The sequence below is a fragment of the Pocillopora damicornis genome, chromosome 13, assembly GCF_964200805.1.
Source record: "Pocillopora damicornis chromosome 13, jaPocDami1.2, whole genome shotgun sequence".
Taxonomy (NCBI): domain Eukaryota; kingdom Metazoa; phylum Cnidaria; class Anthozoa; order Scleractinia; family Pocilloporidae; genus Pocillopora; species Pocillopora damicornis.
Window position 1 is genome coordinate 16,943,187 of NC_142682.1, and position 18,546 is coordinate 16,961,732.

Sequence of the window (18,546 nt, forward strand, 5' to 3'; positions counted from 1 at the left end):
TTACTAAAACGCAAAACAACCCATGCGACGAAAGGAAATAACAAGGGTGTGTCTTTGTCAAGAAAAACAACGATGACGATTACATTCGACGAAACACTCACCGACTTCTAACGACCTACCGATCATTAGGAACGACAATATGTAGAAATGTCTCAAATGTAGAATTGTCTCAAACTCCTTTTATGCGTTTGTACTTTTCAAAGAACAAATATTCAACAGTCAGATAAGCTTACTAGATATCTGCCATTTACAAACTAAGCAATTGGTACACCTGTGGTCTAAGGATAAACACAAGCTGCGATGATAACAGTTTTCTGACTGAGAAGTCGTGTTCAAAAGCATATTACAAATATCTTTTGAAAGGAAAACTCCAATCGCGGAGGTAAACGAAAAGAGAAAAACACTAAGCCAGATATCCATATTTTATCATTATGCGATTTTGCGGGAATTTTTATGATATCGCGAAATTAAAGTCCTGCAAAAAAAAAATAAAATTCGCGAAAATTAACGACACAAATTTGCACTTCATTTCATATCCTTACGTTTAATTTTGACATGAATGTAAATCTACAATTCAAATACATTGAACTTTGGTAAAAAAAAAATCGGCCATGTCGTTAATTTGGTTGTTAACCACTTAAATTCCATGCAAACGATACTGTAAAATAAAAACCTTTTCACTTTTCAAAAGCGTTTCAGATGTTCTGGTACCCCAGAAGTACAGTTAATACTGCATATAAAACAATATTTTAGTGGGGCAAAATAAGCCATCTGGCCAGTACCTGAGACCGATGTCTAGAATTGTTCCTATTGTTAAATAAAACGCTGTAGTGCAAAAAAAAATTTATTTGCGAATTAAATTCCCTTAACTGGAAACTGTAAGTTTCCTTCAAAATCGCCAAAATAAAATCTTTAGACGCGTGCCAATTCTTATATTTTGCGAAACTAACTGTCTTCGAAAAAAAAGGGGCCGTAGGAAACGTTTTTTTCAGGACCTTAAACTGAACCTGCAGTTGCGTCTATGTAAAATGTCAGTGTAAGCCAATTGCATCCTTTACAATACTTTAAAAAATAATAAGGATTCAAAATTCTACCAAGGCAAATGTCACGACTTGCTTTGACGTGATTTTGATTTATAGCGCCTATTGACCGCAAACTTCCCTTGCGCGTAGTGTGTTTCATTTTATGTTCCTAATGCAGGGAATTGATGCTTAAAAGATATATGCATTGTCGTCTTGCTTTTCGTCATAATTCGTTTACCGTCGGCCGGTATTAATTAATAATAATATGTGAAAAAGTCGCAGATGGACTGTCTGATAAGCAAAGTTTCATTGTGGGTGAAAACAAAACAAAATCCTACAAAAAAGCCTTTGAACTGGAAAAAGAGCTTGTGTGAAGGTATTTAAGAAGACCTTATCAACGCCACAAACTTAAGGAACATAAGCGACGATAGGCTCAAAAAAATTTGCTACCCACCAAACTCCCCCGCTCCACCTTCAAGCGATCAACCACCTTGGTCGGTTTTCACTTTTCTTTTCTTATCATTTCTTTTTTCGCTTTGATTTTTTGTTTGTTTGTTTTCTGTTTTTTTACCCAGCCAACCGGTATCCTTTCACATACGGGAAAGCGGCGGGAAAAAATGGGCTCTAGGAAAACGAGAAGATATAACACCTCTCAATTTCCCTTTTCTTATTTTTTTAATTGTCGGTGTTTTCTTAGATAGGTTCCAGCGGAAGGATTTAGTTTTCTTTTCCCGTTAGTACATGCGTGGGCGTGAGTCTAGTGAACTTCTAGACTTCCTGCTTACATTTCTGACTTTTTATTCATCTGTCTCGCGAGGTTATTATTTTACTCAGATGAGACTCGTATACCTCAAATTAAAAGTAAAAAAGAAAACACAACGCACCAGGCTAAGAAAATTATCGCTAATATGGTTGCCAGATTGTTTCCATCAAAAACATACTCAATTTCACCTCTCGAGACATTAGAATCATTTTGAAGTAATTGACAGGCAAAAACCTTTTAACGTAGCCCCTAAAACTGATATTCAATAACCCTGAGTGAAGAGTTCTAAAACTGCACCAACTGGGGCGCCGATTTTAACCTTAGTTCATCTATTATTTTGTTTTGTTTTGTTTTGTTCTGTTTTTGTTCTTTTTTTTTTTGTAATGAAATGGGAGACGACTACGTGGGATTTGATAAAGGGTAATTTACAGACTGAGCAACGTAAGAGTCCATAACCTTGAAATTTGACCTCTTCCCCCACAAATGGCTTGGAAAGTGAAGTTGTGCGGAAGACGATTTGATTTTCCTGAGTAAAAAGCAGAAATGAGTCGGCAAAATGGTCGGTGAAGGTTGTGAACAACCAAACTAGTCTCATGACATTTTTTATCATTCTGTGGCGCAGAAACCAATCGGGAATAGGACAAACGTGATGTACGCGTCAATGATCGTTATTTCTAGACAAGTTAAAGTCAAACTTGAAATATTTTGTAGTTTGAAACTGTTCTTGATGGCAACTAATCCAGATTACAAGTGGTTAAGCAATTACCACGCCTGATCTTTCTTGCTATCACGCACAATAGCGGAGGAAGAGATCCTTCGGTCGTCAACACCCCCGCCCTCTTTGAATGAATCGAGGCAGCTGTATTAGACTAGAGTTCACGATAGGTGGGATAAAACCTTGAAATAACACACATTTTCTAAGTTTTTGTAACGGTTTAATGTTTATTTTTAAGGAGGTCGCCGCTGAACCGTTCATGTCAGGAAGTATTTTGGAACGTATTTTTGTAGACATAGCATTGCCGTGAACTTTTATGCTAATATGCGAACGAGTAAAAATAGGTTTCAGTTAATTACGAAATAAATGACCAGGTTTTTTGGGCAGCTGAATGACTACATGAACACAGTACTTCTACATGTGATTATTAGAACGATCTGCCTTCTTTCGTTTTCTTCATACCGTTAACCAAACCGATTTTATAAATTGGGTTTGCTTTGACGAACGGAATTAAGATCGTCGTAATTTCTCTCGGGAGCGACCTGCCGTGAGGTGGGCAAATTGGCCATGTTAGGGGTTGAGTGAAATCGCTACTTAATTCAGAGGAAAAGAGGCATTAAGGGCATTAAGTTAACATATGCGAGTTAATCAAATAGCACAAAATAAGTTGCACGTACGTACGCATTCAAGCATAATTACATGACAAAGCGTGGTTAAGTGTTTTTTCCAAAAGCTGCCATTAACTGCGGTAAAATACTCCATAAATAATTGTGGCGACACTTTACAAAGATCTATTTCCCAGCAGATGGTGCTCTTCTTGTCAAGAACTGACATAAATTAATCCTGCAGCTATAAAACAAACGGTTGTCTGATAACAATTCATTCAGCAGATCGAGGCGAGCGAAGTAATTAAAGATAAAGAAGTTCCGTTCTTGACAAAACACGGTAATCGGTAAGTAACCAGCTATTTTAGAAATTGGTACCAAGTGATGTCGTTCTTCAACCTGATGTAAGCGAAAGCAAGCCGATCTGGTGCCTGTTTAGTTTATTTTAACCAGTCGTGGAGTATCTAATGTAGACTCTATTGTTCTGGCCGCTGTTCTGGCCATTTGTTTTATCCAATGCTTGATGATCATTCGTGGCTCGGACTTGATATCAGACTTTGGAAAAGGAGAAAAAATTCTTTTTAATTTGGGAGCTTGAAATCGGGATGAAAGTAAAGCTGGTATTTTTGGCACTTGCGCTGGCATTTGCTTTGTTTTGTTATTTTCCGCGTTTTCAAACTCGCCAAGGTAATTATAATAATTTATTTTATTTCAGCGTGAATGCGCCTGAGGTTTTATCTTTTGCTTTCACTTGTTATTTAATGCTTTGTTTGTTATGCCTTTTATTTTTGAATTAAATCAAACGTGGAGGCGAGTTTTAGGTTTTTTAACATACCTGTATAATCTACTCTTATCCAATGTTACATCATCTGCTTAGCGCGGAAAATGGACGTCAGTTTTTGTAGAGAGTTTAAGGACCTGCTTGGCGATTCAAATGAAAATGTCCATAAAATGTGTTTCTCTGAGGGGTTTAAGATATTGTTAATTTGGCTCCCTTTGAATTGGTCGCCGCTAAAGGAGGAGCGGGCATCATCGGCCAACAATAAGCTTATCATTTCGTATTTAAACATGTGAATTGTGGCGAAACTAAAAAGATAATCACTCAAACTGTGCTTCCAACCTGATCACCTGACCATGATCTGAACGCCGATAATCGGTGATCAGTCGATCAATTGATATCAACTGGTGTCTGTGGATAAAGTCTCCTCGAGTAAATTGATGGATTTCTATCGATTGTAATCGGCTGCTGGTGAATTTCGCCTTATCCAACTCGAACGTCCTTGAATGTGGGACAAAAATAAGAACACTTTCAGACACAATTCGTACGTCTATTAATTTCGGGGGAGTACGAAGATACTGATAAAAGATACTGAGCAGCAGATACTGATAAAAACTCTAACTAGTTATAGTTCTCACTAGAGCTGCCCCCGCCCTACAGTACCATTTTCTATTGTTTTTTTTTTTGAGTTGGGCTTGTTGTTTACAGTTGTGTAATTTTTCTGTTATGTTGTTACGGAATTGCGGCTTAGTACTTTGGTTTTAGTAATTTTGGATCTCAAAATACTACAAGTGTACAAAATGTAGTTTTTGGAAGTGCTTGGGATGTTTTTTTTGCTGTGTGGTTTAACTTAGGATTTGTTTGTTCTTCACGATCAAGAAGAAGCAGAATGTAGGGACTTGGGTGAGTTTTGAAATTGGAATGTTATAGGTGGCAGACTTGCCTCTGAAAAATCCAGAAATTGCCGAGTCTTTCGGCTTTGTGCAATAAGCTTGATTTGCGGCTGACAAATCGGAGTTAACCGAGTCTTTCGGTCAAAATGCTAAACTTACACCGTCTTCTGAGCATCGGTGAAATTATTTCTGTATTAACTTCTGTATAACACAAATGAAACTCTATAACTCTGAGAATAATCCAACATCAAAGCAAACGAGTTAGAAGCTCAACTTTTTCATGTATTTGATATCTGGTTATACTTTAATTATGCTGCAAGTTCTTTGCTTTAAGTTCTCACGTTAGCTGACTGAGCTGCGGACCCTCCGCCGCCTTCGATCGAGACTTCACACAACTGTTTCTCTTTTGACGGATTTTGGTCACCTTTTAAACTCAAAATTACCTTTAATTGTTAGAAAGATGCTATGCACACTTACCGTTGGACTTGGAAACGCTTCTCGACGCTTTTCAGGGACGCTTAACTCGAAATCTCGACAAGGACAAAGCTTGTATCAAAGACGCCGATCCCAATAGTACTTGCGCGCGTTTTTGCTGGCCGCCCATGACCATTTGCGGGAAAAACGTTGATACTTTGCGGCCGTGCAAGCGATCAAATCGAGATTTTTTCTGGTTATGATCTACCGAAAATACCTACATTCTCTCTTCTCCAGTCTTCCCCTATATTACGCGGGGAGTCCTAAGGTGCCTCCTCGGGTTTTTGGCCCTCTGGGGCCAAAAACCCTGCGGGGGCAATAAATTGTCATGCATAATCTCAAAATAAACACCGACATGATCTTTCTACCAGGATGCATTGCGCCTCGAGTAGTGTGAACTGACGCTTTTACCAGACTGCATTTCGCTTGGATCTAAACGCAGTGGGCTTGTCAGATTCTATAGTGCGTAGAGATTCAAGTTCGCGGTTAAGATCCAAATCATGGCAGCTGCACCAAATTCTGCCTAGATTTTGATTTTGGATTTATCATATCCAACCTTCCATTATAATAAGCTTAGAAGAGAGACAACATTTACAGATTGAATACACGTACCCTCAAAGTTTACACGTATCATTTAAAAATACATGCGTGATTAAAAATGGGAGGATCACATGGTTTTCAGGGAGAACGGAGTGGGGATCAGTCGTCGCCAACAAATTAAAACGGGGCTTAATAATAAACGACGCGATTATAGCGGCGGGCGAAAAGGCATGAGATGGGAGATTTGGGTAGCGTCGTCGCGCCGTTCAATATTTCGCCCTGTTTTACTAAAGGCATGAGATGGGAGGTTTGGGTGGCGTCGTCGCGCCGTTCAATATTTTGCCCTGTTTTACTAAATGAAATCCTGGAACAAGCGAAGTGAAGCTCGAACAGTTATGCTAATCTGTGAAGTGTTGTTTTATGGAGGCGAGCGTGGCCTAGTGGTTAGGGCGCTGCACTTGTAAGCCGGAGGTCCCGGGTTCAAGTCCTCCTCCCTGCCACTATGTTGATTTGTCTTCGGTGGCCCCGAATTCAACTCCTGCACGCTTTGTAAATAGCCAACTGGTCTGCCTCCTACCAGTTGGGGTTTTTAACGAGTTTCTGTTCATTTACGATATTTGTTTCCTCATTTACAGTGTCCCCAATTAGCACAGCAGTGCTAAATACGCTGACACTTAAATAAAGTTATTATTTATTATTATTATTTCAGATCATGGCGAATTGTAAACTTGCAGTCTTTATTGCCGCGATTTTCATCATACATTTTGTGTCCTCCAAGTCATCTCAGTGTGTGACTGACTGTACCAGCGTATCAAAACAATGTCTGGACGACTGTGATGATCAACTGTGCCCTAATAATTGTACTGAGACAAGGGAAAACTGTTACAAAGAGTGTAACACACTTACACTCATACATTTGTCATCTCAGTGTAAGACTGACTGTACCAGCGTATCAAAACAATGTCTGGACGACTGTGATGATCAACTGTGCGCTAATAGTTGTACTGAGACAAGGGAAAACTGTTACAAAGAGTGTAACACACTTACACTCATACATTTTGTGTCCTCCCAGTCATCTCAGTGTGTGACTGACTGTACCAGCGTATCAAAACAATGTCTGGACGACTGTGATTATCAACTGTGCGCTAATAATTGTACTGAGACAAGGGAAAACTGTTACAAAGAGTGTAACACACTTACACTGGGTAAGATGCCAAATTTTAGTGTCATTTAAGTAAAATTAAACAACTATTAAACCCAAAGACAAATTTAAGCCATGTTTACTAAACTTAAACATGACTTAAAAATGTACCTTTGTTTAGGCGAGGTTTAAGCATTCTTAAATGCAAATTAAATCGACATTGAGATTTAAGCTATGTTTAAGTCATTTTAACCGTGCTTAAATCCTTTGAAGGATTTAGGGTTACTTTAAACCACCTTAAATCTAACGTTAAACCTTTTGGGGAGATTTAAGGTCTAGTTAAAGGAGCCTTAAATACAACATTAAATTTATCATAATATTTATGCCGTGTTTAAGGACCTTAAAAACACATCAAATCTTTTGGTGTACACCAAGTCTACTTTATTGACATAATCTCTCACAAGAACCAGAAACCATACGAGAGCAGCCTCCAGCAACCTTCAATGAATTAATCATAGATTAATATTAATATTATGTATTTAGTAAAGCCACAATATTTCACGCTACTGATTTTATTGCTTTTTCAATTCTTTGGGTAATGAAACTGTGTTTGTTGATTGTGAACAAGAGACTTGATTTCTTGTGTTGGAAACTGTTTCACTAAAGGAAGGTGGTTGCACAGGGAATTTGACTAACCTGAGCAAATAAGGTACATTTCTTCAAAACCATATAATTTTAGTATATACCAAACCAGTGGACAGTGTTTTTTGCATGCTCTGATTGGCTACTCAAACTCAGGATAGTACATGCATGTGCTATCCACTTCCCAGCTTAAGCTGAAGTGTGAAAAACTTTTTTTTGCAGTGTTCTGAGATATAAATTTATAATTCTTTTATCTCACTGGTTTGGTATATACTTCACAGCTCATTAAATATCCACCACCACTAAGGGGAATAATATTTATTGTTAAATATATTAAAAACAACAACGACATGTGAATGTAGATTGATGTTAATAACTGGCTGGTAAAATAATGGCACGGCGTGGAATAGGGCAAACTGCCATGAGTTTTACATTGTCAAGAGTTAAATAAGCTCCAGCAAAAAGACTGTGTATCCTATAAACAGGCAAAAAGTAGCTTGATGCTCTAGGTTCAAAGTTATTTGCGTCCCACACACAAAGGGTATTAAAACTTCCCAAGCATTGGTTTTGCTGAACAAGGAAACCGGGGTTTCTGAGCATGAAGTGAACAGCTCTGAACTGCAAACGTCACCAGACATCTCTAACTGAACGTTGAAAAGCGCGCGTTTGTATCGAGGACGCGGTATGTCTCGTCCCCAGAGTGAGGCCGAGATCCTTATGCGCATGACAAATACCTTAAGAACGCCAATCAAATGTCCAAAACTATAATCGCGGGATATTTGATCTTTCACTGTCGTTCGTTCACTCGGTCGAGTTTCGTTTCGTTGCGGGCACGTGTTTGGATTCTTCCTCGGGCTGCAAACGATCCAGTTCAAGAGAGACAGCTTGTTCTTATGGAAAGAATGAGTAGAAGGATTGATTCGATTCTCGAAGGGCAAAAGAAACTAGAAGATACGAATGCAGTCCTTCAGCAAGAAAATGCAAAGCTGAAGAACCAACTTGCGAGTCTGGAAGGGCAGGCAAAGAAGAAAGGCAACAAACGTTCTAAAAGCTCTCGCAGAGAATCAAATGTTGTGATTCCAAATGACTTAAAGGTAAATATTCTTTAATTACTTTAAGGATATAAATTTTTTCAACTTTAGTACCGTTAAGTTGTGTTTGAGAGTTTCAGTTGCGGTGTATCAGAAGCATAAAACGTGTCTTCAAAGACACCGCCATTCCGCCATCACGCGTGTTCTGTGTTAACTTAAAGCACAATATGTGTAGATGTTGGTTCTAGTGCTTATCACAAAGTTGGAACATCCTTGTGCTGAAATTCTTGTGCCTATTTTGCAAGCATTTAGCAAAAATACTGTTTACCCAGTTTAAAATTCCACTGTGTACTGTTTACCCAAAAACCTTGCTGACCCTGATTAAAGAAATAAACAAGTTTGTGGTTTGAATTGACTTTTGACATATGATGTTCTTCCATATTATCTTCCAGAAACGGTTTCGGTTCATCTACAAAAAGATGGTAGAAAAAAAAAGTGACACAAGGTTTCATCATTGATGAGGAGTATGTTATTTTTTTACCATACATAAGATGATGTGTTTAAATAGCAAGGCACTAAGAGAGATGGCATGCAAGATATTAGAATTAAAACTTTACCACCAAGAACTAAATCTCTCTCTGACCAGCTTCTTCTAAGAGACTGTTGGTTATCCGTTTTGAGGCCAGTGTTTAGAGTCTGGGGCCAGTGTAAAATATTCAAATTGGGAGTAGGAGGTGGTAAACTTTTAGAATCTGTTATTTCAACTATTATGTTGCTGATAGATTAATACATGCAAATTTTTGTTTTGAGAAATCTTTTCCCTCCAAGAACCAGAAATCCTAATGTCAGTTTGAAGGTGTAAAAAGCATGTAGCTTCTGCACTGTACCAGCAGTGATTAGAAAATTGTCCCTCTTGTATAACTGCTTTACTTGAATTATTATTTCCTTTTTTGGCTGAATGATAATAATAATATTATTATAACTGCCTCTGGCTATTGTTTAAAACAAAAATAACATTCTCATTTTTATTACAGTCCACAGTCAGAGAGAAACCAGAGTATTTTTGCAAAAGTGAAAGAAGTACTGAAAAAAGAGCATGGAGGAGAAAGCTGCCTATGGACTGACTTACAAATGGAAGGTATTACATTACAGGAATCAAGTTTTAATGTTGTGTGCAAGTTAGAACAAGAAGCATTTACCTTGTGCAAAATCAAACAAATTTTCTGAAATATGTTGGACAGAAAACTTAAAAACTGAGAGGGAAAACACAATATTACCAGCATTAATTCTTTTAATTAATATATATCCATAAGCTGATGTTACATATACATATAGACTTGTCATTGTATTGTAATTTTAGGATTTCATGCAGCGATAATAATTATTGTTTTTAACTCAACAGCTCAGTTTTATCGGTACTTCAAAACAACTAAAGAAAGAGAGCAGAGGATAAGAAAGGGGAAAAATGAAGAGCATAAAGAAAAGTGCAAAAGGAGCAGGCGTTTGCTAAATGTAAGGACTAGCTAAGTTTTGCTTTTGCCATGCTAAACCTATATTCAAGAATAAATTTTCAAGATAGTGTGGCTGAAGCATGGCTTCTGAATCAAACGTTTCAATTCAGTTTGACAACAAGTGTTGTTTAATACTGTGGCAAATTTGTGCATGGCATTGTACCACAATACAATGTGGGATTAATATACAGCAACAAAAAATGAAACAATGCCATGCACAAATTTGTCATACACTGTAAGTAGGACTGGTATGTTTACAACTGGTGTACAAATACACATTAATTAGGAAAGTCAGCCTTGCTGGTAGTTAACCAAATAATATGGGTAGAATACCAGAAACAAAGAAATCAAAAGAACATTTTGGCCAATCAGAGAAGGGGAAGGTATCATGAAAAGCAGTTGGGAACCAAACGAAAAGATTTGGAAAATGCTTACCTCTTTGATCCTTGAGAGTGACAAGCGTCGAATTTTTTCCTTCAATATCACTGAATCACTCATCTAGGTCACAAGCGTTATGGAAATGATCCCCGGCTCCAACAAAAGACGATCTTGATTGTTAAAAAATTCTCCTTGTCAGTAGTAGAGGAAATGTAAAGGGAAAAGTTTGGAGAATGTGAATACCAATCAGTGTTAGAGTGTAAAAGGTTAAGACGCGGTGATCAGGTTGCGTGTGGGTGATAGGTTGAAAATAGTGAAATTGCCGTTTTAATTTTGGAAACCCTTCGTCTGTGTAGGGCAAAGATGATTCAGCTGAAGTGGAAATGAGAGTTGGATCCCATTTGGACCTTGGCTCAGATGCGGCCATTGGACATCTCCCTGTGCGAGATAAACAAGAATTGAAGGCAGAATATAAAGAGGCATTGAAAAATGAATCAAAATTGCAAAGTGAAATCACTTGTCTGGACGAACGAATTACACAAGTAATGACGGACGATAATAATTCGAGGCCAATGCTTCTGCAAGAAAAGGAAACTCTCCTTGACGAAATTCGTCGCCTAAACTCTCTTGTCAAAAGCGAAGGAGAAAAAGTAAGTTGACCATGAAGGCTTCATAGAATATTGTCCACGTATCTTTTACACAGAAGTGTTTTGACAGAAATGTGCGAAGGCAGTCAAGCACTCCTACTTGCAATCCCATTGAGGTTTAGACCGTTTTCCTTACGATAAGTGTTTCAGGTTTTGTGAGCACTTTTCTTTGAGTTCATATTTGAGAGTGCTCACATTGATGTACTGCTTTTTATTTCAGAAAAAGCTGGAGGACGAGAAAGACAGACTGGCTGCTGACCTCAGCCACGCAAGAGAAGTCTCTAATCGAGCCACAGCTGATAGAATTCAACTTCAAGCAGAGAAATCTCTGTTAGTTCGACGGCTTGATGAGCAATCCAAGATAACGAACCTTCTGAACATGCGGCTTAAAAAGTGAGATTTGTGTTAGGTTTCTACTGTAGATAAATCACATTAAGTTTATGATTTCCACCTAGATCTAACACAGGTATGTTGAATATTGCGGTTTGTTTTGCAGTATCTCTGGAAGCACCCCATCTGTTTCTTCGTGTTCAAGCCGTGGCTCCCTCTCCTTGTCCGGAAGCAGAGGATCCTTATCTGCTTCCAGCCGAGGCTCCTTGAACTCGCTCAACTATCCCGATCTGAGTCATAGCGGTGACATGCCCAACCTCCGAGAGCTCCACCAACGTGTGACGGATTTACTTCAAGGAATTTCTACTTACCCGGCATGTCAACCGATCTACGAAGTACGGACAACAGGTGCAGCCACAAGTTACACGCCGACATCCGGGAGAGCAAATCACCCCAGCGCCAGCAACTCGTCGCAGGTCTCGCTATCGTCTCGTGACTCGATTTCGTCTACGCAATCGCCGCCGATTTCTCCGAGTACGAGCGATCTTTCTCCGACGAATTCGCCGGCCACCGTTCGTGTCATAGCCACGGAGGGAGAGAGTACATGTCTGGATGGAACAGAGCTCGACAGGAGCTGTTTACCCCAGGTTTGTTTTGTTCGTTCATTTTTCAAGCGGAGTCATCTGGTAGTATTCAGTTCATAAGTCCGCGGAGAAAACGCCCAACTTCATTCCAAGTGAATGTGTAAGTTGCAAAAATATCCTAACCTTTCCTTACTTTGCTAGCCCCTTTGACATAGGTGAAGCCACACTTTGACGCATGCAATTTTGCCCACTAAATAAACTTGGGAATGAAAACTTTTTTCTTAAATTCATCAGCAAAGAAAACTTTTGTACGACTATTTATAAGAAAAACTTGCCAAAGTAAATTTTCGCTCCCTTTTGGTGCTTACCTCGGCAGATTAAATTCAGTCAAATTTTGTTACAAACACGTTTTCCTTTGGCAAGAGTTCGGAACCTCGTATATCAGGTTATAGCCAAAGAGAATCGTAAATGCTCGCTGGTTATGATTTTTTTTTTCGGTCAACGTGACAATGGAAATAAACCCTTTTTAAGTCAAAACTTGGCGAGGAAAACTTTGTAGCGCACTAGTGCCCTAAGTATTTATCACTGACTTTCTTATCTTCTGTCATTTCAGGCCGACGGAATCCCAGTTCAGCAGCGACTTCGTCTGTTGACCGCAGACTCTAAGTCTAACGAATCGATTAACAATTTTCCTTTTACGCCTATGTCTCCAATCACGGAAGGCATTCCGTCGCTTCCGCTGAGACGATGCGAGGTCCATCTTCCACCAACTGGGACAAGGCCCGTAACTGCTGCGCCTTCGGACGAATCCGTGGCGGCTGATAGCGGAGTCTTTGACGCATCCCAAGAAAACCTGAAAGCTACCCAGAGAGGAGACTTCGACGAAGACAGTGTGGACACGGCGCAAATGAAACTAGGACTCTCATACGATGTTGATCGCGAAGCTCTGATCGTGTGTATCGATCAAGCAAAGGGTTTGAAGGCTCTTGGCAACACCACACAGAATAAAGAAGTGTTCGCAAAAGCCGTTTTGTTGCCGAGTTCGCTTAGTGAAAGCTGCGTTTTGGAAACGAAGCGTTGTGATTACCAAGACAATCCTGTGTTTGAGGAACAGTTTCATATTCCGGTTCCCGAGGTAAGAGGACAGATCTGACCGACTGATCACTGATTGATTAACTGGCTGCCTGATGATTTGAATGACCGCTTCTTGAGTGACTGACCCCTGACTGACTGACTGACTGACTACTGACTGACTAACTGACTGTTTCACTCACTGACTTTCTGACTGTCTTTCTGAATTTCTGATTGACTTTCTGACTTGCGGATTGACAGACTGTAGAAATCCCTGACTTATCGCTTGCCTGGCAGAATGACTCACTGACTTACTGACTCCGTAATTGATTAATTGAATAGCGAGTAACAAATTTCTCTCCCTGCTCTCTCTGTATTTCCTGGGTTTTTTATGTTATAGAGGTGTTCTCATTTCCTGCCCTAGCCTGTTGTATCCTGCATTTGTGATGGTAGAGTTGTGCTCTAGAAGGAAATTAATTCAACATATCACTGTTTTTTTTCCTTGAGCAGAGCAAACTGACAAGTAAGACTCTCCAGGTGAACCTCCTCGTTAGATCCAGCTTTCAAACGGAAGAGCTTCTGGTGAGTTTAACTTTCTTGGTCAAAAAATGCAAAAAAAAAACTCAGTATTTGTGCATAAAAATATATCAACGCTGTAAAATTTAACTCTCAGGATCTGATTTAGTTAGTAATTCTTCTTCCTTGCTGCTCGTCAGTTCCTTGTTAATTAGTTTTGAGGAATTGGTCTGACTGTGATACCATGGGAACATTCTCTCACTGAAAGGTTTTTCTAACAACTTCTTCTTATTGAATTTCAGGGTGGGACGCAGATCAGCCTTGCGGATTTCAATAGTCAAACTCCTGTCAAATTTCGATGGTATAACTTATTGAGTTTTGCGGTAAGTTGACACATAAGTCAAATGGTCGTCATGAGTTAGACTAATTAGTTGGTTTTATCACCTCAGTTGATAAAACAAATTTCTCTACTTTTAAAGAGGATGAATACGACAAAATAGCATCCAACACTAGCCACGCTCGTAGTCATAAGGGTAATACTGTAATTATTTGTCAACAGTTCTTCCAGTCGGCAGCTGCGAAGTATCAACATGGCAAGATAAATACCATGACGCCTGCAATTGGTTCGCTCTCGATGGACTGCGTTTGTGAGCCAAAGAGAGGCAACTTACGACCCAACTCATGGGTGAGTATAGACGAATAATTCTGAATGATTTTGTGTGCATAGACGAAGTCCAGACAAAAACTGAAAAAGTTGGTTAATCTGATTAATTAACCATTAATTAACCTGAGTGAATTGTGGCTTTGTGGAGAATATTTTTTTGAAAATATTTCCGTGCAGAAGCAAGTCGTTAATATACTACTTACGATGCGGAATTTAGAGATGAAACACTTTTTCAGAGATAGCCAGATCTCTTTTGATCATTTTTACGGCTTGATGTCAAGGCCTTAGTCGTAAAACCATCTGTAGAGCCAATCAGGCAAAAACTGCAGAAAATAATTTGTACATCCTATTTTTCAGTGCGAAGGCTCAACATTAAGCCTGGAGTCAGTGGTTGGATTCGAGCGTATCCCTTGTAGATCAGTGAGTCAAGAAGTACTTAACGAGGGTATGGAAAGTCTACCCGTTCGAAAGCGCACCGCTGGAAGGCCGGTAGAAAGAGCGCAGTCTCAAGGTGATAGTGTCATCAGTGGAGGCTCTCTACAGGACAGAGACAGTGACTTCGATAGATCACCTGTAGCTCGGCCCAGACCCAACATGCTGAAGTCGAAGTATTCGAGAAAGTTTTCTGATCCTCAACCGCTGTCGTTCCAAGGCCACGTAAGTTCAAATATTGTGGTTATTGTTAAAATCAAACATGTTACACAAGACGAGTCTGGAGCTGCACTGTGGTTAAACTAAACCTAGGCCTTTACAGCGGCTAGTTGAAACTGCGAACTGCTGAGCTTACTTGGCGTGGGCTATTCGTCTATAAAACTCACGAAAACAAAGAATGCCAACATGCCAGCGCAGGCAAGTCGTGTCACCCATTTACCAGAGCTGAAGGCTGCGTAAAAAAAGAACGCCATTTAAGACGGGAAAGCTTGCGTGATGGTCAAAGAAAACAGCGCATAGTTGTTGTACAGTGCATTTGAATAGGAGGCGATTGCGATTGTCTTTGCATCTAACTGGTCTTTGGTTCCTTCTTCTAATACTCAATTTAAAACCGACATTATATTACTTTTTTTTAGGGAGAATTCGATGAGCTTTACATGATGCCTTTGAGTCGGCTGGTTGGTGACATAACTCTTAATCGCAGTAACTCGGACTGTACCACGCGGAAAACGGAGGCCAGCCCATTTGTGAGAATGTCTGTGGAAAGGACCAGCATGAGAAGGAAAAAGGTGATTATAAGTTAATATCAACGAAAGCTAACGAAAGGATATAATAAGTGGTGATTAAGGTGGTGAAAGGCGCAAGGCGTGGTGCATCTACTAGTATTGGTGCTGAACTTGATAGGCTCTGCAACAAGCTTGTGGCTATAGCAGACTTACACCTTGCTTAACTAAGCCCTCAAGGGGGTTGCCATTTGCCGTGAGTTATAACTTAGAATTTTTTTTCCACCAGCAGCGCCCAATGTCATGGCAAGGAATACGACAGTATCAACAGTTAAATCATCTTGATGCTCGGGCGGCTGTGGACCTTGAATTCCAGCTAGAAGCCTCTAAAGCCAAACAGGTTGGTGTATTTCAAATTCGTTTTTAAAACTTTCTGATTACATGCATGACAAGCACTTTTTACTCGTAGATATGCGAAGCATAGGAACGAGTTATCTAGGGACTCGATTTGCAAATTTCGCAGCGGTTGCACGACCTTAGGAGTGTGAGGAGATTATTGTGTCTCACATCGGAGAGACTAACGTGGCTTAATTTCGTGTGTTTAGCTGCAGGTAAACGATGATATTCGAAGGTTGTCGCAGCTGAAGAAACGAATCGAGGAGGCAATTGACGGAGGATGCACCGAAATTCCAAAATCAATGGAGGAGAGCGAAGAATTTCAGGCTCTCCTCAGAGATGTAGAGGTGAGTCGATAGAATCACCTAGTTTTTACACAGACTGACTCACATTTATTCCTTTGAAAACGTTTACCTTGGAAAAACCGTAAACAAAAGCACAAAAAACGAGTTCTATTACACAGCGTGACTCCACAGAATTTCGATCCACCGTCTTCACTTTGTAAACCACGATGTATTTTGAACAGACTTAAACAAATTGTTAAGAGCGCGCCACTTGGAAATTCTCATCGTTTGGTGTCACCGAAATCATTAGGTAACTTTTCAATTTCACACTCGGACGATAGTCGCGTCAAGCAGGATCTGAAACACCAAAACACTCGTTTTGACCTTGTCTCCGTTGTTTGCAGGCCTTCAGAAGCCTCACCATGCCTGGACATCGAGGTAGAAGTCCTTACTCGAGAAGAAGCCACAAGGCCTTTAGGTAAGAGGTTTTCTTGGTACGACGCGAGTGCAGTACGTTTTAGCCAATCAGAATCAAGCTCAAATCTCTGGGGTTTCTTATCCAACTCGTTTTCAAAACTGCACAAAGAACTTTAAGGTCTTTGAAAATTTGTCTCAAGACTATTGTTCAACAAGAAAGAATATCTTAAAATTTTCATGTTCAGAGGGAAAACATAGTTTAGTTTGTAGTGGCCTTGAGATCTGGGGTATGGGACCTTGAAATCCTCAGAAATGTCACTCTGTCAAGCTCTGGTGTTTACCTTTACCACTGGGTTCAAACTGTGATTGTTACTCATTAGTTTGTTGTTGTTGATTTTTTTTTTTGTAGAGACAGATTCAGCCCTTTGCATAATAAGCAAGCTAAGTCGCCCGGGAATTCAAACGCTAATGACACTCATTGGGTGTAAAGCGCTCATTGCAATGAGCAAAGAAGAAACATTCAAGCTTCAGAAATATTGAATTTATCTTCACTGGAGTTATTTGAATGAAATTGACGTGCAGCAAACGACAGGAGAACCAAATGAAAGTGGTACCTTCCAAAGAATTCGACAAAAGTACGCAAAGGCGAACAAAAACAAGAATAAAACAGCTCTGGAACACATCTTGGCACACATCGACGACCATTTCAGCTGGTGATTAGTTGCAAATCTTCTAGGTAGTTCTTTTTGTTAGTATTAAAACTAACGATTTTTGTATAAACTGACCAAGAACTTTCAAAAAGTAGCTTAAATTATACCTGTTGCTGTGAAAGAGGAAAACTCTCTAATAGAAGAAACCTTAATCTTTTAGCCCCTAAGAGTGACTAGCATCTAATTTCTCCTTACCATATCATCCCTGAATCAAACATGAAAGTTATGAGAACAGAGAAGATGATCACCAACAAAAGCAGCTCTTGACTATTACACAAATTCTCCTTGTCAGCACCTTAGGAAATTTATAAAGAACAGTGAGGAGAATATGCATACTGATGTCAGGGGGTAAAGGGTTAGGTTAAAGTTCGTATTTTTATAACTTTGCTACCTCCAGTTGCAACGCGCGTTTTCTATCAATTTGTAATATAATATTCAAACGTCTTTTTTTAACTTGACCGCAGAGTTAGCTTTGTACTATATGTTTGTAATATTGCGTCAGCCGAAAGCCTTTTTCTGGTTAAGCTCTGGCCTCATTGTCAAAACGAGTCTTGCTACCTATGTCTATTAGCTCTTTTTCGAATGAACGACCCTGCTGTGGCCTCGCCCTGATGATGAGGCTGAGAATAACTCCGTCAAGGGCTAAACCCTTTCGATTCCATTGGCCTAAATACTTAATTTTCGGGGAAAAAAAGGGGGAATATTTTCGAATGTCAAACTGGTAGGATCTTTTACCTTTTTCTTGGTAAGAGCTGTGCTGAGGCGGTGAAGGTTCCATGTCGCTGATGCAGAATGTCGTGGTTAAAAAGTTTTAAGTCAAAATCACTGACAATATATCTTTTCACAGAGAAGCTCTCAATATTATGCAACCCAAAACTAAGACATATTAACAAAATAACTAAAGGAAACTAAAAAATAATTAATGTGACGCCATAAAATCATATACAGATAGACCCCGACCCGGTAATTTCTTGAAAAAAATAATTGTATACCAAAATTTGTTCATACATGGGCTGTATATACTTATTTATTACCTTCATACACTTATATATTCCATTTTTGAAGAATAATATTTTAATATATAAGGCATTATATTCTGTGGAGTACCCTCATAGTTAAATGACCAGCTTAGGTCGTGTTGTTTGGTATATAAAATCGTTCGTTTCTCTAGAAAACGACATAGGTTAATAAAGGAGAAAACAATATTTTACGTACGATCGTTCACTGTTTTGTTATTCTAACACCATTCTTTCGATCACCTGGAGTGAAGGCTGTAATTA

At 39.3% G+C, this 18,546-nt stretch overlaps 2 protein-coding genes across 4 annotated transcripts; both read left to right on the forward strand.

Moving 5' to 3' along the window:
- The first annotated feature begins 6,852 nt into the window (after nt 1-6,852).
- On the forward strand, nt 6,853-10,369 carry LOC149035738 (uncharacterized). 2 transcript variants are annotated; one of them, XR_016182558.1, is made up of 4 exons: nt 6,853-8,667; nt 9,057-9,128; nt 9,639-9,742; nt 10,007-10,369. XR_016182558.1 is itself a non-coding variant. In XM_089192387.1 (3 exons), the coding sequence occupies exons 1-2, from the start codon at nt 8,326-8,328 to the stop codon at nt 9,120-9,122; spliced, it is 408 nt and encodes a 135-aa protein (XP_089048513.1). In that variant the 5' UTR covers nt 6,853-8,325; the 3' UTR covers nt 9,123-9,128; nt 9,639-9,927. The 2 variants fall into 2 exon arrangements, 1 of the variants encoding a protein (XP_089048513.1); XM_089192387.1 differs by lacking the exon at nt 10,007-10,369 and having other exon boundaries at nt 9,639-9,927.
- Nucleotides 10,370-10,823: 454 nt separating this feature from the next.
- Nucleotides 10,824-18,480, forward strand: LOC149035739 (protein KIBRA-like). 2 transcript variants are annotated; one of them, XM_089192388.1, is made up of 13 exons: nt 10,824-11,143; nt 11,361-11,533; nt 11,637-12,117; nt 12,668-13,189; nt 13,636-13,707; nt 13,944-14,024; nt 14,201-14,326; nt 14,663-14,962; nt 15,373-15,525; nt 15,749-15,859; nt 16,065-16,202; nt 16,544-16,617; nt 16,966-18,480. In XM_089192388.1, exons 1-13 carry the CDS (start codon nt 10,877-10,879, stop codon nt 17,042-17,044), a joined length of 2,577 nt encoding a protein of 858 aa, XP_089048514.1. In that variant the 5' UTR covers nt 10,824-10,876; the 3' UTR covers nt 17,045-18,480. The 2 variants fall into 2 exon arrangements, with proteins under 2 accessions (XP_089048514.1, XP_089048515.1); XM_089192389.1 differs by having other exon boundaries at nt 15,752-15,859.
- The last annotated feature ends 66 nt before the right edge of the window (nt 18,481-18,546 follow it).